The 26963-nt window shown below is 44.9% G+C and overlaps 1 protein-coding gene across 7 annotated transcripts in view; it reads left to right on the top strand.

Annotated features, from left to right (window-relative positions):
• LOC147105722 (voltage-dependent calcium channel subunit alpha-2/delta-1-like) overlaps nucleotides 1-26963 on the top strand; it is an 856467-nt gene that overhangs the window by 687081 nt on the left and 142423 nt on the right. For all 7 annotated transcript variants that reach the window (XM_086010352.1, XM_086010353.1, XM_086010355.1 and 4 more), the window contains one exon: nucleotides 578-667. In XM_086010352.1, the coding sequence (XP_085866478.1) occupies nucleotides 578-667 (90 nt within the window). The remainder of the gene's footprint in view (nucleotides 1-577; nucleotides 668-26963) is intronic.

Below are 26963 nucleotides of genomic sequence, written 5' to 3' on the forward strand. Positions count from 1 at the left end.
GAGTGCACCGAAGGTTCACCAGACTGATTCCTGGGATGGGGGGATTGTCCTATGAGGAGAGATTGAGTAGATGAGGCCTATATTCCCTAGAGTTTAGAAGAATGAGAGGTGATCTCACTGAAACATACAAAACTCTTATAGGGCTTGACAAGGGAGATGCAGGGAGGATGTTTCCCCTGGCTGGGGAGTCTAGAACCAGGGGTCACAGTCTCAGAGTAAGGGGTCGGCCATTTAGAATTGAGATGAGGAGAAATGTCTTCACTCAGGGTGGTGAATCTTTGGAATTCTCTACCTCAGAGGGCTGTGGAGGCTCAGTCGTTGAGTATATTCAAGACAGAGATCGATAGATTTTTGGATATTAAGGGAATTGAGGGATATGGGGATAGTGCAGGAAAGTGGAGTTGAGGTAGAAGATCAGCCATGATCTTACTGAATGGCCTAGTCCTGCTCCTATTCCTTATGTTCTTACTTTGTACTATGCCTTATAAGAACATAAGAATTGTTTTCTGTGATTACCATTGTTGAAAGCTTTGACTGCTGGTGTTTCTGTGATCCGTTATTCTGTTTATTTTTATAGGAATATTTGGATGTACTCGGGAGACCAATGGTTTTAGCTGGCACAAAGGAAAAACAAGTTCAGTGGACCAATGTGTACCTGGATGCATTGGTATGATATGAACAATTTATACTTGTCACTGCTAGCATTTGCATTGAGTGCAGTTAAGAATAGACGTAGCAAAGCTGGTAATGAGTGATTGTTACTGGAAAAAACTCCCATTCTTTGTAACATAATGCTTTTGAATTAGCAGGAACGTGAGCAGTTATTAATAACTCTTGACAGATGCAATCAAATTGTTTTCCTGCTTGAATTAAACAGTATGTGATGCCGATGAGCACATGAAAACTGAATCATTTTGAATCGGATGCATCAGTCCTCACCTACGCTGTGGACCGTTTATTCTAAGCAGAAAAAGGCTGTCACGGCAACTGAATAGCTCTAATTAGGGAAGCCCAGTGTAGTAATGGGGATGAAAAACAAAAAACAAGCTTAATAAAAAGTAAAGTAAGTGACAGGATTGAGTTCAATTTAATTTTACTCCTTGTAATCCAGGTAGACTATCCTTTATCTGCACTTCTGAAAACCGAAAACCTCTGAAAACCGAAAGTTTTTTTGTGGAGCGTAAGTCGTGCGCACGACATAACCCGAGTGGCGCCAAACATGACCCGACGCGGCCGATGCTTTTCTGACCTGATTTGCGGGCCAGCTTAGTGTAGGAGTCAGCCGATATCCAGCTTTCCCACAACTGGCGGCGGCAGCCGAGCCCCAGACCCCCGCTAAGTCATGGAATTCAGATACAGAGCAGGGGGAGCTGTAAACAGACTGGGAGCGGCAGCACAGAGAAGCAGGAAGGGGAATGAGACACGGAGCAGGGGGAGCTGTAAACAGACTGTAAGCGGCAGCACAGAGAAGCAGGAAGGGGAATGAGACACGGAACAGTCGCAAGAGGTAGCCTGAACTTCTAAAATTTATATTAAATACAAATACTAATTACCAAATTAATTTAATGTTCAGAGTTTCCCAGTCTGAAACAATACCTTCTGAAATCCGAACATTTCCGAAAACCGAAACCCAGCTGGTCCCAAAGTTTTCAGATAAGGGATAGTCGACCTGTACATTGTTTAACTCTTACAGATTTGCAGTTTTGGGTAAAAATTGCATTGTGATATTTTGCCCCACACAGAATGTTTTCGAAATTGTTCTGAGCAAATACTTTCAAAGATGCACTTCTGGCAATTAAAGTATTAATGAGTTACTTTGAACCAAAAATATGATCCTGAGGAAGCTCAGGTATTACTGTGTTTATTTTCATCATGTAAAGCTGGTGTTTCATGGAGACAAGAGCGTACAGAATTAACATGGGATGTTTGACAGGAATGGCAGTGATGCATGTTCATCACACAAAGGAGGCACACAAACAGTGACACAAATGTGGATGAGTCCTGCCTCTCTCATTTTATAAGCAGAACAACACAACTTGCACTTAGATAACACATGTAACTTAGAAAAAGATCCCAAAGTATTTCACAGTATTCTGATTGGAGAGCAGGTTTATTTGCTTGATCATTAGTTACGTCTTTGTTTTTGAACACCAATTTGATTTCTGTTTGAATATTGAAATCTACATCCAGGACCAAGAATGTTGCTGATTTTCACTGAGCTCAGTAAAATCAGTCAGAGGTGGATCCATTCGCCATACCCTCTAAATAGCTCTTGCGTGCTGGGAGACCCAATGTGACAGGGCTTGATGTGTCTACTATAGCCTGACAAATGAGAGATTATTTCCCCCTCTCGGTACATCTCGTGCGAGTATTTTAAGACTGTATTTAATTTTCTGCTCCTTACCGCTACTACCAAGTACTCGCGTCCTTTAAATTTTAAAGAAACATTGATTTAATTTGGCTGTACCAGGAGGCTCATGAAAGTTGGGTGCTGTGCTGGGAGATATGTGGTTGCAGTGGCTTCGTGTTGTGCTGTTTGATTATTTCTCTTTCACTGTAGTGAGATAACATTTTATCAAAGTGATTATTTGGAGAGTATGTTGCTCTTCAATGAGAGCAGGTCCTTCGATTTTCTCTCTCCTGGGACATACACCTCCCAGGCCACCATTCATGTTGCTTTTGGCCAGCTGCCAGCATTGTGCGAGTGTGGAGCCCCCATTCAATTTTCTCTCCCTGCTGTAGATGTGTGGCAGAGGGGAAGGCAGTTGAAGTTTGGTGTTCCGTTTAGCTCTTCCCCAGAGAAGCACTGCTGAGACTGGAGATTCATTAGGGGTCGGGGGAGTAGATCCCAAAGACATTTGCTAAGTACCGAATATAGTGCTCCAACCACTGATGCTGTTCCTTTATATACCAATGGTGCAAAGTAACAATAAGCCACCAGTAACCAGTCGGGAGTGTCGGAAGCCGCTAAACAACTGTTCAAGGGTTCACACCTGCCATCTGTGGAGTCATGCATGTTGCAGTTTGTCCCTAAATATTCAACTCAACCTCTACTCATTTGCCCTTCATGAGCTTCCTGAGTTATCCTTAGCATATGGCATCTCACACGTACATTGCCGATAAACTGGAGCTGTCTCTTAATGATATAAATACTGAGTGTAGTGCAAAAGGTTAGCCTTTAAGTTCTGCTATTTGCCCTGTGAACTTGGTTTATAATAAAGTGCTATTTATCTTATCAGGGAGCTCATTCTACATGAATCCAAAGAAAGCTTCCCCCACCTCCGCAGTTCAAAACAGTTTTGCCTTTCTCTTCTAATTAAATTGCCAAGATTGCTCCACATTTCTGCATTGTAGTATGGGATTCAAAGTACAATGACCAAATTTACTAAGCTTTAGATAACATGCTTTACTGGAAATGTCCAGGATATATTAGGAACCTTTCCTTTATCCTGTGAAGGTTCTATTTTTGTCTAATTTGATGAATCTCTTCCGGGAAACATTATCAGTACAGATGATAAATCCAAATATTAATATTGTGCATTAATAAACATGTTGAAGGATCAAAGATTTTTTTCTATAACTGTAAGAATACAGGTGATGTTTTATTCTTGTGACAGTTAATATTAATGCTATATTTTCTTTTTTTCTTAATTTTCCTACCAAAATGGATACTTAGAATTACTTGCACAGTAATTACACCTTGTGGCCTTAAAAGGATATATCAAATTACACACAATTGCACTTCAGCAGTCGATTAATACACTGTGTGTTATATGGTATAATGTTCCTATTGTTATAAAACACTATATCCTAGAACTTACTGTGATCAACACCATGGGAGATCCACTAGTATATTGAATAAATACACAATAATTTAAAAAAACTATACAAAATAATTTGTTATCTGCATAATATATTATTTAACTATATATCCTGCTCCTCCATCTTTGAACTCTCTACCCTTCAAATAGTTTCTGGACTTCACTCGCCTGCTTTGGACAGCGGTTTGTCGATGCTCCGTGCCGGCCCCGTCCTGCTTACATCGGCTTTGTCCATCCATGGGACCGCTGACTTTGACCCTGGTCTCCCGACTATTGTCTCCAACCTATTCCCTGCTACCAGGAAATATGTATCCCATTAATTACTACATTTAAACAGGCCTATGTATCCTGAGCTTTTCCCTTGTGCCCATTCGCATGCGCACTTTGGCTGCCGCTCCGGACCCGAGCCATTCAATACTTTTCCACTTTTTCCCCCTCTTTTCCTTTTCTCTATCCCTCCCTGGCCGCTCTCTCCTGTCAAACCTCCTTTCATCTCTCCTCTCTCAGATACTCTGCCCTCCCAAATCCCTACCCCAATCCTTCATTACTCTTCAACCTTCCTACACTCCTGCCACCGTCCCCGGCTTGACTCCCTCTTAGATAAGCTTTCCTCTGTGCCTCTCTTGGCATCCTACGAAGGGCCCATTGAGGCACTCGTTGCTTCCTCCTTATGAGCAGCAACCCCAACTGTCCCATCCTACTCTCTCGCCGACCTTCCCGCCCAGCGCGCCCACTGGGGGCAAATCTTGCCAATCTCCTCCCCATCCAACTCATCCCCCCCCCCCCACCCAGTGCTGACCCTGTAGATGCTGGCAGTGGGGCAGCCATCACCGACCCTCTCCGCATCTCCCTCCAGAATGTCCGTTCACTTGTGAACAAGGCCCTTGCCATCCATGAGCTCATTGTGGATGATTGCATAAACATCATGGTCCTGACGGAAACTTGGTTGAGGGGTGATGACACCTTACCCTTAAATGAAGCCTCCCCGCCTGGCTATACCTTCCACTGTGGTGGCAGTGTGGCTCTCATCACCAAATCATACCTTGGTCTGTCCCCCTACTCCTCCGGCACTTTCTCCTCCTTTGAGCATCTCACCTTATTCCACCCTTCTCACCTCTTATTTAAAATTCTCGTTCTCTATCGCCCACCCAAGTACCATAAAAATGTTATTACCGAGATATCTTCACTGCTTTCCTCCCTCAGCCTCTGCACCTAATGACTTCTCATCCTCAGTGATTTCAACCTCCATCTCAATTCATCATGTGGTCTCTTATGAATTATGAGTTCACTAGCCTCCTATCAACCCTTAATCTCTCCCTCCATGTAAACTCCCCAACCCATATTCACGGCCACCCCCTCGATCTTGCCATCTCTCGTGGCCTCGCTACTCCCATCGTGTCAATCACAGATCAGGCCATCTCTGACCACTTCCTCGTATCGCTCTCCACCCACATCCTCCTTTCCCCGACGCCAACCCTACTTCCTTCTGTGACCACCCCTGGAAAAAACTCTCTCCCAACTCTCTTACAACCGCACTTATGAAATCCCAACTGTCCAGCCTTTGGCCCTCCATTTACCATGACATTTTTGCAGCTATCGATTTGCTCAACCACACCCTCACCACCACCTTTGATGCCCTAGTCCCCATTAAAACAATTACTCACTCTCACCCTGGCCATTCCCCCTGGTACGGTCCTCATCTTCGCTCCCTTAAGTCCAAGGGATGCAGACTTGCACATGGTGGACAACTGGTTTAGCCATTCACCGCCAGATCTAGCTGGACCACATAAAGCATTATCAGGTCCTGCATTCTGGAATGCAAAAATAAACCCCAGCTTCTATTCTCCACTGCTAATCGTCTTCTTAAACCCCTCTCCCTGTCTCCTCCACCCTCACCCCCGACAACAAGTGTGATGAGCTCATGGACTTCTTTGTCTCTAAAATTGAGACCATCTGTTCAGCTGTCTCTGCCACTTCCCTTCCTTCCCCTAACCTACCAAACCAAATTTCCTCTAAGGTTCCCCCCTGCCCTAGCCCTGAACTCACATCTTTCTCCAGTTTCTCTCCGATCGCCCCTCATGACCTCTCTGTGATCATCTTGTCCATGAGACCCACTTCCTGCTCCCTCAACCCCACTCCCACTCCCTCGACCCTATTCCCACCAAACTGCTGACCACCCAACTTCCTTTTCTGGCTCCCATGTTAGCTGACATTGTTAACGGTTCTCCTCAGGTACTGTCCCCCTCTCCCTCAAATCTGCCGTCATCACCCCTCTCCTCAAAAAACCAACCCTTGATCCCTCCGTCCTTGCAAACTACCGCCCCATCTCCAACCTCCCTTTCCTCTCCAAAGTCCTTGAACGTATTGTCACCTCCCAAATCCGTGCCCATCTTTCCCGCAATTCCATGTTTGAATCCCTCCAATCAGGTTTCTGCCCTTTCCACAGTACCGAAACGGCTCTCATCAAAGTCACAAATGACATCCTTTGTGACTGTGACAAAGGTAAACTATCCCTCCTCATCCTTCTTGACTTGACTGCAGCCTTTGACATGGTTGACCACTCCATCTTCCTCCAACGTCTCGCCACCGTCGTCCAGCTGGGTGGGACAGCACTCGCCTCGTTCCATTCTTATCTATCTAATCGTAGCCAGAGAATCACCTGCAACAGCTTCTCTTCCCGCTCCCGCATTGTTACCTCTGGTATCCCCCAAGGATCTATCCTTGGCCCCTCCTAATTCTCATCTACATGTTGCCCCTTGGCGACATCATCCGAAAACACAGCATCAGTTTCCACATGTACGCTGATGACACCCAGCTTTACTTCACCACCACTTCTCTCGACCCCTCCACGGTCTCTAACTTGTCACACTGCTTGTCTGACATCCAGTAAATATTGGGAAGACTGAGCTATTGTTTTCGGTCCCCGCCACAAACTCTGTTCCCTAGCCACTGACTCCATCCCTCTCCCTAACATCTGTCTGAGGCTGAACCACACTGTTCGCAACCTTGGTGTCATACTTGACCCTGAAATGAGCTTCCAACCACATATCTGCAGCATAACTAAGACCGCCTATTTCCACCTGCATAACATCATCTCCGCCCCTGCCTCAGCTCATTCACCGCTGAAACCCTCATCCATGCCTTTGTTACCTCTAGACTTGACTATTCCAATGCACTCCTGGCTGGCCTCCCACATTCTACCCTACGTAAACTTGAGGTGATCCAAAACTCGGCTGCCCATGTCCTAACTTGCACCAAGTCCCGTTCACCCATCACCCCTATGCTCGCTGACCTACATTGACTCCTGGTTAAGCAACGCCTCGATTTCAAAATTCTCATCCTCGTTTTCAAATTCCTCTATGGCCTCGCCCCTCCCTATCTCTGTAATCTCTTTCAGCCCCACAACCCTCCCGAGATATCTGCGCTCCTCTAATTCTGCCCTCTTGGGTATCCCAGATTATAATTGCTTTTGTGAAGGCTTCCAGTATTCAGAGAATCAGAAAATATGGGAACACAGCACAGAATGAGACAGCTTTTAAAAGTAAAAAATTACATGCACAGTTTATTCTAACTCGGGGCGTGTTTTCCTCCTGTATTGTCTCGTCCTGCCTTTTTTATGGCACTTCCTTTCTCATCTTTTCTTTCCTATTTTGTATCCTATTCTTTCATCTTTTCTCTTAGTTTTCAAATCCCTCCATGGCCTCGCCCCTCCCTATCTCTGAAATCTCCTTCAGCCTCACAACCGCACCCCCCCCCCCCGAGATATCTGCGCTCCTCTAATTCTGGCCTCGAGCAACCCTGATTATAATCGCTCAACCTTTGGTGACTAGGCCCTAAGCTCTGGAATTCCCTCCCTAAACCTCTCCACCTCTCTCTCCTCCTTTAAGATGCTGATTAAAACCTACCTCTTTGACCAAGCTTTTGGTCACCTGCCCTAATTTCTCCTTATGTGGCTTGGTGTCACATTTTTTGTCTTATAATACTCCTGTGAAGCACCTTGGGACATTTTTCTACGTTAAAGGCGCTATATAAATACAGGTTGTTGTTGTTGTAGTTCTTAACTCTTCCAGCAGTTCAAAGTTTCAAACTCACCCACACTCCAGGCCCTAGTCCCCACCCCTGACCAAGTACCTATTAACTGCCAGCTTACTGCTGCTCTGAGGATATTTTTTTTAATTAAATTATGTAAACGGGAAAGGCACATATGTAAGAGATATACGGTGAGAGGCGGAGATATATGGAAGAGAGAGGAAACTGATGGTAGGAAAGCCTTGGAGAAAGAGGGTGAGCGAAAGAGTGATAACAGTCAGACAGGCAGAGATTTTGGGCTGAATTTTAATGGGGAAGGTGGGTTGGGAGCGGGGGTGGGGGTGCTCTGAGGCAGTTGGAAAACCCAGGAGAACAGGTTTCCCGCAGGGCCTGATTTGCATGGGAATCCTCTGTTTCCCATCCGCAGCCAGCCAGATGGAGAGGCTGGCTGGCTGGCTCTGGTTGAGTAGGCCTGCAGCACTAGGTCACAGAGGAGGGAGGGAGGGATCACGTGCGGGCTAGGGGATGGCCGGAGGAGCACAGGGTGGGCCGGGACCAGCACGGGGAGGTGGAGGGTCTCGCTGACGATCGGGGCCTGGTACCAGCACAGAGGTGGAGGGGTGGGGGCAGTTGCTGACGATTGGGGGCCGGGACCAGCACGCCAGGAGGGGGGCGTCAGAGAAGGATGGGGGGCCGGAGGAGCAGGGGGTGGGGAGGCCTCCTGGGGGGATAAGAGGCATCGGCGATGGTGGGGTGGACGAAATCTGAGGCCTATTGGCGGGGGGTATCCGATCATGGGGTGGGTTAGGCAGGGACCCTGGATCGAAGAGGTAAGCGTAAAGGCACTTACCTCCTGGATCCAACAGTCCTCACCTTGCATTAGCTAGCGGGTTTCACGAGGCCTGCAAAACCCGACCAGCTAAAGTTAAATTCAAAATGGAGGTTAAAACAGAGGCTTCCAGCCTCATTATAATATTTAAATAGACTTCCTGGGAGAGGGTTGGCTGCCCAGCTCCTGTCCCGCTTCTATTAAAACCGGAAGTGGACGAGTTTGGGGCGAGTTCTAGTCGGGATTCAGATTTTTAACACTTTGGTCGGAATTTTCATTACGTGGGCGGGTCTGTTGTGGGCAGTGTTCGCGGGGGGTCGCGACCCCCCTGCTGGGTCCATCCCACTGTACAAAATAAACTTCCCTTAATGGGGCCTATTAAGCCCACCCAGCACGTTACCCGGCCCAATTAGATGGAGCGGGTCTGGTGATGTCATTCAAGACGCGTTTTAAGCCGGGATTCTTAAAGGGACCATGGCCACATTAAATTTTAAGTTTAATCTAACATAGTGGGTGTTGAATCTTTACTGTACAATAATATAATAAAAGTTATATATGAGTGACAAAGAAATATTTAAATAAAATTATTAAGTAATATGACTCCATCTACAAATACGATCAAGAACATAATTAAAAAAGTACATTAATTGGGAAGTTATTGGTGCTTTATTCACATCTATAGACTTTTGTATCAGTAACTTGTACAAATAAAAGATGTGTGTGTATAGGTATAATACATAAAATTAAGCAGATTTTAAATGTAATTGTAAAGGGGTGGATTTACAATCTTATACAAGTTCAGCGGAAGTGCTGTGGAATCCCTGACAAACAGAGTAAGTGGTGCTTACAATGTGTTTCTGGGATTTCTGCAGCTCTTCCATTGAAGTTAACAATGGACAAGTGAGAGAACCTCTGCAGAAATTCACCCTAAAGTCTCAGACTGAAAAATTACATTAGTCATATTCAGGCACTGAAAGCAAATTGAACCAGTGGAATGAGTGATGAGAATAAAATTGTTAAGGTTGATGACTTGATTTAATGTGTTACTGGACAATCACAGTAGACTGTGAAGAAAACCTGACCAGAAACAACACAAACATTTATTTAAATGGTATACGTCATTTTTTATGATGCAGATCAATTCACGGCAATTACTGTTCAGTTGGAAGGCAACAGCCGAGAATGGCCAGTGAAAAATGTATTTCCCTCACCATTTACATCCCTTCAGGAATTTCTGAATTAACATTTGCCAGTAGCTTCTCAAGTAGAACAGAAACTCCATCAATCTGTTAGCTGATGTAATCAACATGTTTTTATTTTGGTTTGTTTTCCATGCTGTCAAGTAATCAGCTGGAGCAATGGCCATGTAACTCACGCCTCAGGTTGACAGATGTGGTTCCTGAGCTGTGTGAATCCCGTGGCCATGCAGGGAAATTTAAAAAGTAGGGGGGAAAAGGCTCTTAAGTGCCTGTAAAGTACCTCATAATGATTTCAATTTGGTCCCCCGCTGCTGCAGGTCGGGTCGGCCCCAGAATGACAGATGCGCCTGTGGGAAAGGCGCATGGGAGCGGGTTGACAGCGGGTTCCCGACCCACTGTCAAAAATAACAACTTTCCCACCCGACCCATCACCGAACGCACCCGCTACCACCACAGAAAATTCAGCCCTTTAACTTCCCACATGACCCCAACCTGTAAAGTCTGTGGGTTGTACAGTTAATAACGACACAGACTTCAGGAATAACAAACAAACAGGTCTTTACTATTCGAAGGCCAGGGTGAATCTGCCCAAGGAATCATGCCACAACACTTATATACCGGTGTGGTCACTGTCGGTATTACAGTATACAGAAGCCAAACAAGTAGTGCCACACCTAAAGTAGTTCTCTTAAAGGTGAACGGTTACATACAATAGTTCTCTTAAAGGTAGACGGGTACATACACTACAATCCTCCCTTTTTAGCTTATTACATACAGAGTCCCCATTAAACATAACATATCTTCAACTTCATATAAAACAATTTACAGACATAGTCTCGGTGGGAAACAGTTCACAGGTTCAGTCTCTGCGGGAACAGTTCACAGATTCAGTCTCTGATCTTGACTCGGTCCGAACAACATCTCTTTGGTGTAGATGGTTCACATTGCTAGCGTGACTCCTCCATATCCTTTTCTTGACGTAACAGCTTGAACTTTCGTCCTGCTGAACCAGCAGTGCTGACTTTTACAACAACTGGGTTGCCTTGATATTTTCCTACTTCCCAACTGATTTAACTCCTTTCGTAGGGTCCACGCATGATCTGGTAGAAGTGATAATATTTGCGATAGTTATCATCTTCTGCTTCTTCTTTTTCTTTTCTGCTTTTTGGAGACTCTCGGGGCTCCCTTATCAGCTGCCAGCTGTAGCGCCACCAACTCTCTATGTTCCTTCGACTTTAAGTGCTTCATCCTGATTTCGGCACTTTGGGAGTTTTCATCACAAACTGGGCAGACCACATCCTCGTAATATTCAGTGTCACTCAACAGGTCATGGTAATATTCGGGTTCATCCTGAGTTAGGCCAGCGAGAGGGCCTTCTACTTCCTCCTTACCCATCTGGACGTTAGCTGACTGTGGTTCCTTCCCTAGACATCTTTCTTGAAAAGACTTCTTCATGCATTCATCTTCATCCCGCTCTTCCTGGGTTTCCTGCAAATCCTTCACTAATGACCTCATTTGTGATTTCAACACTTCCCCTTCCCTCGGGGATTGATTGATCGGGCTATTCAATCCTTCTACTGGAGCAGCTGTTTCAACATTCTGTTGTTCACATAGACGCGATTCAGCGTACTTTTGGCATCCCAGTAAAGTCTGTTTTGCAACCTCAGCTATTTCCCAAACTTTTGAGAGCTCCGAACTCCTTCCCGTTGAAGATTGAAGCTCGTGTTCAGATTGTTCCCATTGCAGAGTCTTTTCCCTCAGCATATGAAGGAGTTGGCTGACCGTTAACTCTTCCACGGGAACACTGTGGATCAGAGTCTTCTCCATTTTATCCACCTTTTCCTCCAATGCTTCCACCTTCTGTTCCTCTTGTACTTTGGCTTTCAGCGCTCGGAAAAGTTGCGCCCTGATGCTCTCTAGCTCATGTTCAGGGACCATTCTTACAGTCTCTGTGTTTCTTACAGTTTCCTTTTCTTCCACTGAAAGGATTCCCAGTTGAATCTGTTCTTCAAGTTGTTGAACCTCGGACATTGCCGCCTCATATTTGTCTTGGGTTTCCTTCAATATTTTTATGAGTTCTTGGACATCTTGTCTTTCATGTTCTGCCATGTCTTTCACCTCTAATTTCTCATCTATGGATGGAACTTCTACCGATGAGTCTGTCTTGGCCTTGAGCTCATCAAGAATTTCCTGCAGCCTTTGGACTTCTTGCTCATGTTCAACCTTTAGTTGTTCATATGCTTCTACTGAAACTAGCTTTTCGGAGGTTGCCGAGTTACCCCCCTCCAGAATTGTAGCCTGGGCCTGTTCATACTGTTCTTTCAACTTCTCACACTCTGCTTGTAAGGAGTCGTAGAGAAGAACTGGAATAACATCCTGGCTTCCTGAAGATTCCTCTTCATTTGCTTCTTTCGCAATTTCCTGTTGGAGTTCAGCCAAGGCTGCTATGCTATCTGCCTCTCGAAGTCTCACTGCCATCAAATCTTCTTTATTCTTGCAGTCTATCTCAGCCATTTTCCGATTACTTTCATTTAACTGAGTGAGTAGTCCCTTATTCTGGGCTGAGAGATATTGCACCTTCTCATGTAGACCATAGCACTCCTTCTCTGCTCGACATAGCTGGTTACTGCTGATTTGGTTCTGTGTTTCAAGTTCCAACATCCTTTGCTTAGCTTCTTTCAGTTTCGCCCCTATAAGCTCCTCTTGCAACATGGCCACATTATTCACATCAGGTAAAGAAGCGTTTCTCTTTTCCATGTCCAAGATTTTTTTCTGCATATCTTTAAGTGCACACTGCGATTCAGCTTCTCTTAACCTTGCTTGCACTAGCTCCGTCTCCAATTGCAGAACAAAATCCTCAGTGTAGCGTGGTTTGCCTTTATGCTGTATCTCTAGATCATGCAAATATTCTAACTCCTGAACATCATAAGGGAGATGTGATCGGTAATTGGTCACGATGGCTCTATGGTCACTCTTTGCTTGAGCTAGCTGCCTCTGCTGTCTTTCCAGGTTCTCCCATTCGGTGTCCCAGAACTTTTCCATTGTTTTCATCTCTTGTACGAGACGGTAACTCAACTGTTCTAATTGTTGTCGTACTTTGAAATAAGTTTGAGTCCGAGTTCGGTGTTCTTCCGTCGTGGATAAGCCCTTAACTTGAACAGGCTCAGAATTCTCTGTCAAACTGGAGTTCTGCTCTGAAGCTTTATTCTTCTCGGTAGCATAAGCCTTTATGCATGTCTTCGTTTTCTCCACCATAGTCGGCAAGTTCATTTTAGCCTTGTCTTCCATATTTGAGTTGGTCTTATCGTCATCCGTTTCAGAATCTGAGCTGATAGCTTGCACCGAGTCCTCACTCATTATGGCTTTTAGATAGTGCCATTCCATGTCTATTTTCTTGATCCACTCTCGTCCTAGAAGTGGTGGTCCTCCCTCAGATAATACGTACAAGTTCATTCTTGGGTGTTCTTTACCCCTATCTCTCACCTTGAATCTTATCTTCCCCATGGGGTATACCTTATGCCCCGTGTATGTCTGCAATACGAACTTGGTATTTCTTAAGGGTATGTGAGAGAATAGCCGGTGGTAGTCCCTTCGATTTATGACTGATAGAGCTGATCCTGTGTCCAACTCCATTCTTACTTGGACTCCAGCTATTTTTAATATGACCCAGATAGTTTGTAGGTCAGCTTCCTTACTCACATTGTGAATTCTCAGACTACCCAGCTCCTGGCTGTTTGGGTCTGAGTCTGAATTCTGTTCGTCTGAACTCTTCTCAGCCACCTTGTGTACCTTGTTGTACTTTTCTTGTGGTGGCTTCCTTTGGTTGGTCTTCTTCCCTGACCGGCATACCTTAGCGATGTGACCCAGTTTGCCACATTTCCTACATTCTTGGTTCTTAAACCAGCATTGATTCTGGTCGTGTGTTGTCTTCCCACAACGATAGCATTTTGTTGTACTTGAGGTAATTTGGTCCACCCCGAGTGCCACCGCCTTTAGCTGCATTTCCGCCGTTCCTTTCGCTGCGGCTTCGTGCGATGCGGCTATAAGGACAGCCCTGTCAAGTATGAGGTCGTTCTCTTCGAGTAGTCGCTTTTGTGTCCCTTCCTTGGACAATCCGCATACGAACTTGTCTCGCAGTGCCTCTGTCAGATTCCCTCCGAACTGGCAGCATTTCGCTAGCCTACGCAGTTCGACCAAATATTCCGCGTTGCTTTCGTCTTTCCGTTGCGTTCTTGCATAGAATTTGAATTGTTCAGCCAACATCAACGGTGTGGGGTTCAAGCGGTCCTTCAGAACAGCCACAATCCCTTCGAAAGTCTGATCCGCCGGTTTAGCTGGTGCTAGTAGATGCTTCAAGAGCCCGTATGTCTTTGCGCCCATCGAGTTTAGCAATGTTATCGCTTTGTCGTCTTCCTCTATTTTGTTGGCTTCACAATAGATCTCGATGCGTTCCACGTACGTGGCCCAGTCTTCTATCTCAGAATTAAAATCGTTAATATTCCCTCGCTTAGGCATCTTCCTTTCCTTGGGAGCAGCACAAGTATTTCTTTAAATTCTTATTTATTATTTATTTATTTCTAAGATGGCGGTTTTTCCCGCGAAAATGGCGGTTTCCCGCTCTTTCCTTCTCTCCCCGCCCCTTCAATGGCGGTCTCCCGCGTCTGTCGTCTTCTCCGCCTAATGGCAGCTTCCCGCGTTTCTTCCCTGGTGGGAGGGGTACGCTTTCCCCACAGCGGACAGGTTCAGCCGCTGGGCTGGCTTCCGCACAGCTCCCCTTACTCGGCTCTGTCTTTCTCTCCCGCTCGCACGGCTCTACCGGCGCTGGGTACACCCCGTTCACGGAGAACAGTTCAGCCGCTGGACTGGCTCTCGCGCAGTCTCTCTCCCCTTGCTCGGCTCTGTCTCTCTCTCCCCCACGTTCGGCTCTACCGGCGCTGGGTACCCCGTTGGTGGAGAACAGTTCAGCCGCTGGACTGGCTCTCGCGCAGCCTCCTTTGGTCGGCTCTGCCTCTCCCACACGCCCGGCTCCCGTTCGCCTCCCAGCCCTCACGCAGTCCGGTGCTTCCCTCCCCGGCTGCGGCTGAGTTTCTCTCTTCCCGCGCCTGCTCCCGGTCTCAGCGCTTCGTGGCTTCGGTCGCTGCCCGGCTTTTCCCGCCGATCGCGGTCCGGCTATCTCACGACGCCGTTGGACCCGCCTTCCTGACCAGCTCTGCTCCCCCTCGACCGTGGTCGAGTGCACAGCCCTTATCCTCCGGATTTCGTTACACTTTTCCCTACTCACAGTCTCCGCGGCCGCCTTGTTTCCTGCTGATCGGCTCACTCCGCACCATGGTAGAAGGGTAGTCAGTGCCTGTTACTGATGGAAGCTTTTGTTGCTAAAGTCTTCCTCCTTTCTATTGCTGCAGCCTCATGTTTTCTTCCAGCAGAACGACGAGGGCGGTTGCCTCTCTTCGACGCTCTTTAGTTGCTTTGGTAGTCTTGCCGCAGGGTACGATCGGACTCGTCGCCACTGTAAAGTCTGTGGGTTGTACAGTTAATAACGACACAGACTTCAGGAATAACAAACAAACAGGTCTTTACTATTCGAAGGTCAGGGCGAATCTGCCCAAGGAATCATGCCACAACACTTATATACCGGTGTGGTCACCGTCGGTATTACAGTATACAGAAGCCAAACAAGTAGTGCCACACCTAAAGTAGTTCTCTTAAAGGTGAACGGTTACATACAATAGTTCTCTTAAAGGTAGACGGGTACATACACTACACAACCCACCTTTTTTTTTAGGTTAAAATTCTCCCCCTGGAGGTAATGACTAAACTGTGAGGGGCATGCAGGGAAAGAAAAGTGTGTCAGAAAGTGTGGCGAGCAGAGAGAGCAAACCTGAAAGAATTAGAGAGTTGGGAGAGAAACAAATGCTTTTCTTGAATGTATGAACGGTTCACAGCAAATCAACATTTTTGCCTAAAATAACATTAGTATCTTTGTGACCAAATGGTGATTTCTCCAGACACTAATGAAACATAGTTGCAATTAGTTTAAGCTTGGCTAATGAGCCAATCAAATTGCTTGCTGCTGTCAGCTGACAGGTCAACACGGGAGAGGAAGCAGGGGATAGAGGAATTCAACAAGAAATTCATCAGAGTGTTTTCATCAACACCTCTGCACAACATAAAACATAAACAGCAAATTACAAATCTAGTTGTGAGAGTGACAATAACTCATTTGCCATTTTATTGACCATTAGAGCGCCTGACGGGAATCATTACTTTTCTTCGCTTCACCTGCACCACAGTTAAACCCCTCAGGCCAGTAATGACAATAAAACCTTGGACATAATGGGCCATAATTTTCTGTAGGACTGAATCTAGTGGCGCCTGCCGTTAGTTAGACTTGCCCTTGCTCGCTTTAATCTCGACTATATTTTGCACCGGAAGTTGCTGAAAATGCGAGCTGATAATGTCGCAGCGAGGGAACCCAGACATCTGGGACCTGAGTGAACAGGGAAAGCAACTGTGCATCTCCTTAACCAATCAGATTGAAGGATTGTGAAGTTACAGCACAAGGACTGAGAAGGAAGTGGATCAATTCAGTATAAGAGTAAAGACGTCTTACTGCAATTATATAGGGCCCTGGTGAGACCACACCTGGAGTATTGTGTGCAGTTTTGGTCTCCTTACCTAAGGAAGGATATTCTTGCCATGGAGGGAGTGCATCGAAGGTTCCCAAGATTGATTCCTGGGATGGGGGGATTGTCCTATGAGGAGAGGTTGAGTAGACTAGGTCTATACTCTCTAGAGTTTAGAAGAATGAGAGGTGATCTCATTGAAACATACAAAATTCTTACAGGGCTTAACAGGGTAGACGCAGGGAGGATGTTTCCCCTGGCTGGGGAGTCTAGAACCAGGGGTCACAGTCTCAGAATAAGGGGTCGGCCATTTAGGACTGAGATGAGTTAAAATTTCTTCACTCAGAGGGTGGTGAATCTTTGGAATTCTCTACCCCAGAGGGCTGTGGAGGCTCAGTCATTGAGTATATTCAAGACAGAGAGCGATAGATTTTTGGATATTAAGGAAATCAAGGGATATGGGAATAGTGCAGGAAAGTGGAGTTGAGGTAGAAGATCAGCCATGATCTTATTGAATGGCAGAGCAGGCTCGAAGGACCAAATGGCCTACTCCTGCTACTATTTGTTATGTTAATGTCAAATCAGACACAGAAGAAGAAATAAAGAGAGGGAAAGAAAGATTGGATTAAGAGAGAGAGAAAACAAGACAGAAAGGAAAAGAGAAAAATAAGTTTTAATTTTAAATTTAACATTTTAAAAATATCCAACAACAATTAAAACCACACTTGTAATAGTTAATTTTCGGTGCAAGAGGGGTTCATTGGCAGTAATTAACAATTAGCGCACCGTTAAAAGACTCTCTGACAGCTAATCCAGGCTTAAATAAATATATGCAAACCCTAAATGGCTCCAAAACAGGCTCTTGCGTCATTCGAGATCAGCTTTAATTTTCTGTGGCAAGTTTAGTTCATTTCTACCGTGCAAGTATAGCAACTTCACGTCGCTCAATCATGTCGATGGTGAGGCAGACAGACAGCGAGATGTCATTTTCGCAAAGCTAACGGCGGAGCGGTGCAACTTGGACAGCAACTTATGGATTTCTGCGTTGAATCGCACATCTGCCCTCTTCTGAAGTTGCGGTGGCATTTGCACATAAATAACGGCGAGCGCTATTAGCCTTGCCGTTATTTTGACAGTAAATTATGCGCCAATATCACTGCCGTATGGACAGTATGGCAGGAACGCAATTTACCAGGCAAGTGGAAACATCATCATTTGACATTTAAAGTATTAGCAGGCTAATTTTTTTCTTGAACTTCAACAACTGATTTTAAGATTTAAAACAAAAAACAAACCATGCAACCTTTTCCCTTATAAACTGTGAGCACTTGGCAAGCAAATGTTTCCAGTTTAGGTTGTGCAGTTACAGGATCACGCGAAAATAAGGGTGTTTTTATAGGGAATGCTCCTGGCGATTTATTAGTGGAATTTTCACTTGAGCCTTGTGTGTAGACAAATTTTACCTCTTGCATGATTGTAAAAATAAATAAATTCTTATTGCCAATTTCTTCTCTTCCCAGTTAAAAAATACAATGACGGCATTGGAATAAGCAAATGATGCCATATTTGACCCCGAGATGATCTTCTGATCACACATCTGCGCCATCACTAAGTCCACCTATTTCCTTTACCAGAACATCGCTCGACTCTCTGCCACTGCTGAAACCCTCCTCTATGTCTTTGTTACCTCTAGAATTGACTTTTGCAACGCACTCCTTGCTGGCCTCCCATGTTCGACCTTCCGTAAACTTGAGGTGATCCAAAACACTGTTGCCCGTATCCTAACTCGCACCCAGTCTCGTTCACCCATCACCCCTGTGCTCGCTGACCTACATTGGCTCCTGGTTAAGCAACGCCTCGATTTAAAAATTCTCATCCTTCTTTTCAAATCCCTCCATTGCCTACATTGTCAGATTTCCAGCTTTTACAGTGTTTATTTTTTCCTGTTTAGTTCTACATCTTGTAGTGATTGATTAAGGGTCGCTGTCAGCAGAGGCCCAGGAGAAGGTTGCTCGCTCAACCTCTCAATCAGCAATTGGAGGGGAAAGGTTTCTGTTGTTTATTATTTGTAAAATCATAAATATCAGTATATTATTGAATGTGTTTACAATTTGGTTACTTTTGAGGTTGGATTTAAAAATATTTGGCTCATACCGATTTTTATAGGCATGAAAATTAGATTCGCAATAAAGAGGTTTTTAAATATTACTGACAATCAACTAAAACTAAGCTGATTACATTTCTAACGGTTTTCTTTTTGATAACCCGTTCTAGGTAGAAATAAACCTCAACAATTCTCTGACCACCTCCCGACAAACAGTATTTTATTCGGTGGCAGCTCAAATAACTTTATATTTGTGCAGTCCTATCATTACCAAAATCAGCCAATGATGTTCTGTCCATTGAAGTGAACAATAGTCGCAGTCATTGTTAAGTCTGTGAATTATTTAGTTAATTAAGACACAGACTAATGAGTAACAATAAAAACAGGTCTTTACTGGTTGGAGGTAGGGACTATACTGAATACAAGATTACTGCACAGTGCTTATATACCGGTGTGTTCACCCCCGGTATTACGTCTACTGCAGCCTGAGAAAGTAGTACATCTCTTAAGGTGGAACAGGCTTAAGCTCTCTTAAGGTGGAACAGGTTACATACACAACACTCCTCCCTTCTTAGCTTTAGAGTCATCCCCCCCATTTAACATAACGTAATAACATATATACATATATAACTTCATGTTTAATGTAACATATCACAGATTCAGTCTCTGCGGAAAACAGTTCACAGATTCAATCTCTGTGGTGTAGTCGGTTCACGTTACTCATTCAATAGTCCTTTCATGGATTTAACAGCTTGAACTTCCGAACTGATTTGGCTCCGTTCGGAGGGACCACGTGTGTGATCTGGTAGAGGTGATAATGGTTCAGATGGGTCATCTTCTGTTTTTACTTTTCCTTTTCTGCTTCTTGGAGACTCTCTGGGCTCCATTGTCAGCTGCCACAGCTGCCAGCTGCATGCGCAGTTCCTCCTTCTCTTCCTCCTGTTTCCGTCGTAGAGCCAGCTTCTCCCGATGTTCCGTAGACTTTTGGTGCTCCTCCATGATTTCTGCACTTTGGGAGTCGAAGTTACAAGCTGGGCAGGACAGGACATCGTAATATTCGGTGTCGTCCACCAGGTCATGGTAATATTCGGTGTCGTCCTGAGCTAGACCAGTGAGAGGGTCGTCTATTTCCTCCATACCCAGCTGGACGTTAGCCAGCTCTTGTTCCAAATCCAGACATCTTTCCTGAAGAGACTTCTTCATGTGTACCTCTGCATCCAGCTTTTTCTGGGCTTTCAGCAAGTCGTTTACTAGTGACCTCATTTGTGATTTTAATACTTCAACTTCCTTTGGAGATTGATTGATCGGACTATGCAATCCCTCTACCGGAGCAGCTGTTTCAGCGGTCTGTTGTTCTACATTGACGTGAGTCAGCGTACTTTTGGCATCCAATGGCTGCTCTGTTGCAGTCGTTTCAGTCTGTGTCGTCACATCAGCCATCTCAATGACTTTTGAGAGCTCCAAACCTTTTTCCTTTGAAGATCGCAGCTCGTGTTCAAGTTTTTCCCATTTCAGAGTCTTGTCCCTCAGCATATGAAGGAGTTGGCTGACCGTTAACTCTTCTGACACCAGATTATGGCACGCACCTTCAGAACCTGAATCAGCTTTGATTCGTTCGGCCTCCTCGCGCAGATGGTTGGTGTGCTCCTGCTCCATTTTCTCCATCAGTTGCTTCTGTTGCCTTTCCAGATTCTCCCACTCTGTAACAAAGAACTTTTTTATTTCATTCATCTCTTGCTCAAAACGGCGAATCATTTGTTCTAATTGCTGTTGTAGTTTGAAATGGAGTTGAGTTCGAGCCCAGTGTCCCTCAAGAATGTGCATATCAGTAGACTTGACAGACTCAGAATTCTCTGTTAAACTATGTTGTTGTTGCTCAGTGGAATTCTGTGCTGAAACTTTGTCTTTTGCACATGGGTTGGTCTTACCATCATCAGTTCTAGAGTCTGGGCTGATTATCTGCACCGAGTTCTCACTCTTTATGGCTTTTAGCGAATGCCAGTCCATATTTATGTTTCTAAACCACTCCCGGCCTAGTAGTGGTGGACCTCCCTCCGGTAGCACATATAAGTCCATTATTTGACTTCCTTCACCCTTGTTGGCCACTGCAACCTTTATTGTCCCGATGGGGTACACTCTCTGCCCCGTGTAGGTTGTCAATATAATCTCCGTATCCTGTAGGGGAATATGTTGGAATAACCTTCTGTAATCTTTCTTATTCATGACTGACAATGCCGATCCAGTGTCCAATTCCATTTTTACTTGGACTCCTTCTATCTGAAGAGTAACCCAAATTGTCTGGAGGTCTGCACCCTTACCAATGTTGAGTACCCTTAAGCTAGCCAGTTCAATACTGCTTAAGCCAGCCAGTTCATTACTGCTAGCGTCTGAATCGGACTCCTGTTCGGCCACCTTGTGTACCTTTGCGTATTTTCCTTGCGGTGACTTCTTGTTGCTGGTCTTCTTCCCTGACCTGCATACTCTAGCTATGTGTCCAAGCCTACCACAAGTTCTACATTCTTGGTTTTTAAACCAACACTGGTTCTGATCATGCGTTGTCTTTCCACAACGATAACATTTGCCAGAACTCACACCCAATTTGTGTGCACTGAGCTCCGGTGACTGTAGCTGCATTACTGCCGTGCCTCTCGCTGCGGCTTCATGTGCTGCTGCCATAGTGACCGCCTTCTCAAGCGTCAGCTCATTCTCCTCGAGCAGTTGCTTTTGTGTATCCTGTTTAAATAAACCACACACAAATTTGTCTCGTAGTGCATCTGTCAGTCCCGTTCCAAACTGGCAATATTTCGCTAATTTACGCAATTCCAGCAAATATTCAGCATTGCTTTCATGCTGTAGCTGCCTTCTGTCGTAAAATTTAAATCGTTCCGCTAGCATCAGCGGCGTGGGGTTTAGATGATCTTTCAGGACAGTAACAATCTCATCGAACGTCTTATCCGCCGGTTCATCTGGTGATAACAGGTGTTTCAATTGCCCGTATGTCTTCGCACCCATTAAATTTAATAATGTTAGTGCTTTATCAGCCTCACGAATTTTATTGGCCTTACAATAATTTTTAACTCGTTCAACATATATGGCCCAATCTTCAATGTCACTATCAAAGTTGCTAATATTCCCGTGTTTAGGCATTGTAGTACTTTATCAGATTTGCAATTTCTCAGATTTTTTTTTGTTTCACTGCTATCCAAGATGGCGGCTTCCCGCTCTTGCCGTCGTCCTCCGCCCACAAAATGGCGGTTTTCCCGTGCTTGGCGGTCTTCACCCGTCCCCCGACGCCATCTCCCTTCAGCCCCGAGTGCGGCCCTTATCTCCGCCGCGATCGATGGCCCGCGCTTTTCACCGCGGCTCTCGCGCCTTCAGTGTCTGCCGACGCTGCGCCTTTCAGCCCGAGTGCGGCCCTTATCAGGGATTGCGATCGATGGCCCTTATCTCCCGATCGCGATCGCCCTTGTACCTCCGACTTCCCCCAGCCCTGTCTTTGCAGCCAACGCTGCTCGGCTTACCCACCACCGAGGTTGAAAAAGAAGCTGCAGGATGTCTTCTGTCCTCCAGTTTTCAGTCGCTGATGGAGGCTTCAGGGTCCTAATGCCTGTCGCTTCCAGTGGGGTGGTGCGGTTTGAAACCTCTCTTCAACGTCCTGTCTGTGGACGAAGCCGCCGTGGAATAACTGCCGCAGGGTAAGAACCTGACTCATCGCCAGTGTTAAGTCTGTGAATTATTTAGTTAATTAAGACACAGACTAATGAGTAACAATAAAAACAGGTCTTTACTGGTTGGAGGTAGGGACTATACTGAATACAAGATTACTGCACAGTGCTTATATACCGGTGTGTTCACCCCCGGTATTACGTCTACAGCAGCCTGAGAAAGTAGTACATCTCTTAAGGTGGAACAGGCTTAAGCTCTCTTAAGGTGGAACAGGTTACATACACAACAGTCATAACTATTTGTTGTGTAGAAAAGCCCACTCTGCTTTTGTGCGGGTGGTGATTGCCGGCACAAGTGTCGTTTTCTCATCCCTTCCTCACGCTACCTGGTATAAGGAAATAGAAGGACTTGAAAAATTGGGTATTTTTTTCGTTAGAAGGCGGCAGATTACGGGGCGATATGATAGTATTTACATTTAGGAAGAGCGGGTCTGGTGGCAAGAGGGTTGATTAAAAGCTGAATTCATGTTGTATGTTTGTAGTAATTCTGATGAGTTTTAAATTGACCTTCATGGATACAGTGTTTAGAATCCAGGCACGTATAGACTTTGTGTATTGATAGCCCGAGTTCACTGCTTGGGTGCTTTATCATAAAAGCGATGTCACACTTAAAGGTAGATTCTGTTTTTACTGATCTTATCACTCTTTTCATTAATATTTGAAATCTAGGACATCTTTGATATCTATGCAAAGTAAAATATTTCAGAGGATTGACAATATCTCAAATCCTTAAATTATACTGCGGGAGTGAAAGACCTTGCTCATTCTACCATATTGGAGTGGGAATTAGGGGCGATTTTACTTTGCATAAATCACTTACAAAAATTAAAATGAATCGTTTCAATTAGCATTTCAAAAATGCTGGTGAAAAATCTATCCCAACTGATTGCTTTTTTTATGCATATATCATCATAGCATTGGCGCTTTCTGTTTAATAGTGGTGTGTCTCTTTAATAGTGATGTCTGCACACACCTCAACTGAAATATCAGCAAACAAGCTGTTATCTGTTAATGACTCTGGAAATCTGACTAAAACTTGCCCGCATAACTATGAAATCCTTGTTATATCCACTTATTAGCACTCAAGAATGTCAGTAAAAAGTGAATTGTTAAAGGTGAGGTGGGACCCCAGGGATTGTCAATTTATAGATGATCAAAAAATTGCAGAGGTATTTAATAAGTACTTCACGCTGGTCATTACTAAAGAGAAGAATATTGGAAAGGAGGTGTATTCTGTAGTGGTTGAGAGTGAGATGAACAATATTATGATGGATAAAAGGCTAAAGCAAGACAAAGCAACAAAGCCCAACAACATACATCCAAGGAGTACAGGTTCACAGGACATTAAAGGCACCACCTTGGGTTGATCAGGCTGTAATAACAAAAGCTAATGGAATTCTTACATTGAGTCTACAGCACAGAAACAGACCATTCGGCCCAACTGGTCTGTGCCGGTGTTTGTGCTCCACTCGAGCCTCCTCTCACCCCTCTTCATCTAACCCCATCAACATAACCTTCTATTCCTTTCTCCTCATGTGTTTAACTAGCTTCCCCTTAAATGCATCTATACTATTTGCCTCAACTACTCCTTGTGGTAGCAATTTCCACATTCTCATCACTCTCTGGGTAAAGTAGCTTCACCTGAATTACCTTTTGGATTTATTAGTGACTATCTTATATTTATGACCTCTAGTTCTGGTCTTGCCTGCAAGTGGAAACACCTTCTCTATGTCTACCTGATCAACCCTTTTATAATCTTAAAGACCACTATCAGGTCACCCCTCAGCCTTCCCTTTTCTAGGGAAAAGATCCCCAGCCTGTTCAATCTTTCCTGATAGGTATAACCTCTCATTTCTGGTATCATTCTAGTAAATCTTTTGTGCACCATTTTCAGTGTCTCTATATCCTTTTTATAATATGAAGACCAAGGGGGAAAAATTGGGTTGGTTTGTGCCTCGCGTTAGCTCCCTCGGGGGGCGCAAACGGGGCGCAAAGCCCCCAGCGCCTGGGCACGGCACCGCTAACGCCTCCCATGAAATTCAGCGGGAGGTTAGTGGCGGTGGTAGCGCCTCTGGTGATGATGTCATCGCCGTGTGCAGCGCCCTGCTCGTGTCCCGACCGCAAACTTCGGTCGCGCCCCCGGACTTATCGCCGGACAATATGTCCGACAGGGTCAGGGTGGTGTTTTTGTGGCTGCGGCAGCGCAAATTAAAGGGCAGGTGCCGGGCAGCCATTTTTTTTTGGCCGCCTGCCAGCACCTACCCCCTTCTGCTTCTTCATGCGGGGTGCCGGCCGCGATTGGTCAGCCCGGCACTCCCCTTGAGTGTCGGGCTGTTTTCCCAACACCTCGCTCTCTGGTGGTCCAGCAGGGCCCTGGTGTGTGCTGCGCTAGGCCCCTTCCCTTTAATCAGGGGAGGGAGGCCTGTAATACCGCAGAGTTACGTGCTGACGTGCGTGGCGCTGTTGCGCGTAACGCCGTGATAATGAATGGTAGCGCCCCTGGAAGGAGGGGGAGCGCTTCCAGTAGCGCCCAGCCTCCTGCTTGAGGCGCTACCACTCAATTTACGGAGCAGAAGTGCTAACCTTTTCGGGGCACTAAAAGTAGCGCCCTGGTGAAGTTAGCGCCCCAAAGGGGGCGCGACCGAATTTTTCACCCCAAAACTGTTCACAGTACTCCCAAATGTGGTTTAACGAAGGTTCTATACAAGTTTAACATAACTTCTCTGCTTTTTAATTCTATCCCTCTAGAAATGCTTTGTTTGTTTTTTATGGCCTTAACCTGCATCGCTACTTTTAATGATTTGTATATCTGTACCCCCAGATTCCTCTGCTCCTCTACCCCATTTAGACACTTATTTTTCCAAGGTGTCTGTGGCCTCTTCATTCTTCCTATTTAAATGCACCACTTCACACTTATCTATATTGAAATTAATTTGCCAATTACACGCACATTCTGCAACTTTATTAATGTCTTCCTGTATTTTTTGCATTCTTCCTTTGTATTAACTACACCTTCCAATTTGGCATCGTCGGCAAATTTAGAAATTGTACTTCAGATTCCCAAGTTCAAATCGTTAATGTAAATTGTGAACAACTGTGGTCCCAGCACCAATCCTTGTGGAAAACCACTTCCCACCTTTTGCTAGTCTGAGTAACTACCTTTTACCCCTGCTCTCTGTTTTCTATTTTGTAGCCAGCTTGCTATCCATTCTGCTACTTGTCCCCTGACTCCACATGCTCTGACCTTAGTCATGAGTCTACTATGTTATCCTCTCCTTTATTGTCCATCTACCTAGTGTATGCCTTTTTCTTTAGTTTCAATTTTACTTTTATCTCTTTATTCATCCATGGTGTTTCATTATTGGCTAGTTTGTTCTTGTTTTTTAGTGGAATATATTTCTCTTGAACTGTATTGATCACTGTTTTAAATATTTCCCACTGCTGTTCTGTCTCTTCGCCTGCCAATTTTTTTTCCAGTTTATCTTCCCTAGTTCCATTCTCATCCCCTCAAAATTAGCTTTTTTTCAATCTATTACTTTGGACTTTGTCTTACTTATGTCTTTCTCAATCTTATTTTGAACCTTATTATGTTATGCTTGCTATTGCCTAGTTGTTCCCCTACTTCTCTTATCTACTCTGGTTCCTTTCCCATTACTAGATCCAGCAGTGATTCCTCTCTTGTTGGGTTATTATGTACCGGGTAAGAAAGTAGTCCTGAACATACTGCAAAAACTCCATTGCCTTTCCCCCTTTCCCAACCTCCTCTTGCCAGTTTATTTGGGGGTAGTTGAAATCGCCCATGATTATTATTAAATTTTTTTAAACTCTGTCGGTGAATGTGATTAGGGACTATTTGCTTGTTTGGTGGGTAAATGTCAACGTGGACTGGTTGGGCCGAATGGCCTGTTTTCATGTTGTAGCTTCTATGTAGTTCTATGTACGTTACAAGCACTGTAGAATCACATTTTCTTTGTGCTAAGACCACAGTATTGCCCAGGGCTTTACGATCACGGTGCGGAGGAGATAGAACAATGATCTTAATGAGTGGTACTGACCTTCAGCTTTTTTACTTCTATTAAATGTGGTAAAGGATGGTAGGATGGCACAGCATAATCGAGCTCCAGCATTGAGGTTTCTGCCCACGATCACCTCTAGGTTGAGTTCCTAATCTTAGCTGTGCTTCCTGGGGAGGTGTTGGGCAGAGATACTTCCTCATTGTGAGTGGGAAAATTATAAACTGGAATTACAACAGGTCATGTACTTCCCTGCAGCTGATTTCAGAGCAGCAGTGGCAGAGGCCAAGCAGAAGATTAACTGCCCAATCCCCGTTGGTGATACCTGGCACAGGTACACTCGAGAAAAAGGAAAGAGAGAAAACATCTCAAAAAAGAAGTTGCATTCTCAAAACACACACATACACAAAGAAAAAAAGAAATGGCATGTACTGATTGAAGTAGTTAACAATATCTCGTGTGGCGTCCATTGTCCATTTGAATAAAACTATCTGCGTACCAGGAAGTATAGCTCACATTTGATATTTATGTTGCTTTTTTGAATTTTCTTTCCCCTGTCCTGACTCATGGTGATATATGATGTATTGACATCAGAGTTCTCCAGCATCTCACGCAAC

Source organism: Somniosus microcephalus, chromosome 17, assembly GCF_052327205.1.
Source record: "Somniosus microcephalus isolate GS21.2 chromosome 17, FLI_Smic_1.0, whole genome shotgun sequence".
NCBI classification, from domain to species: domain Eukaryota; kingdom Metazoa; phylum Chordata; class Chondrichthyes; order Squaliformes; family Somniosidae; genus Somniosus; species Somniosus microcephalus.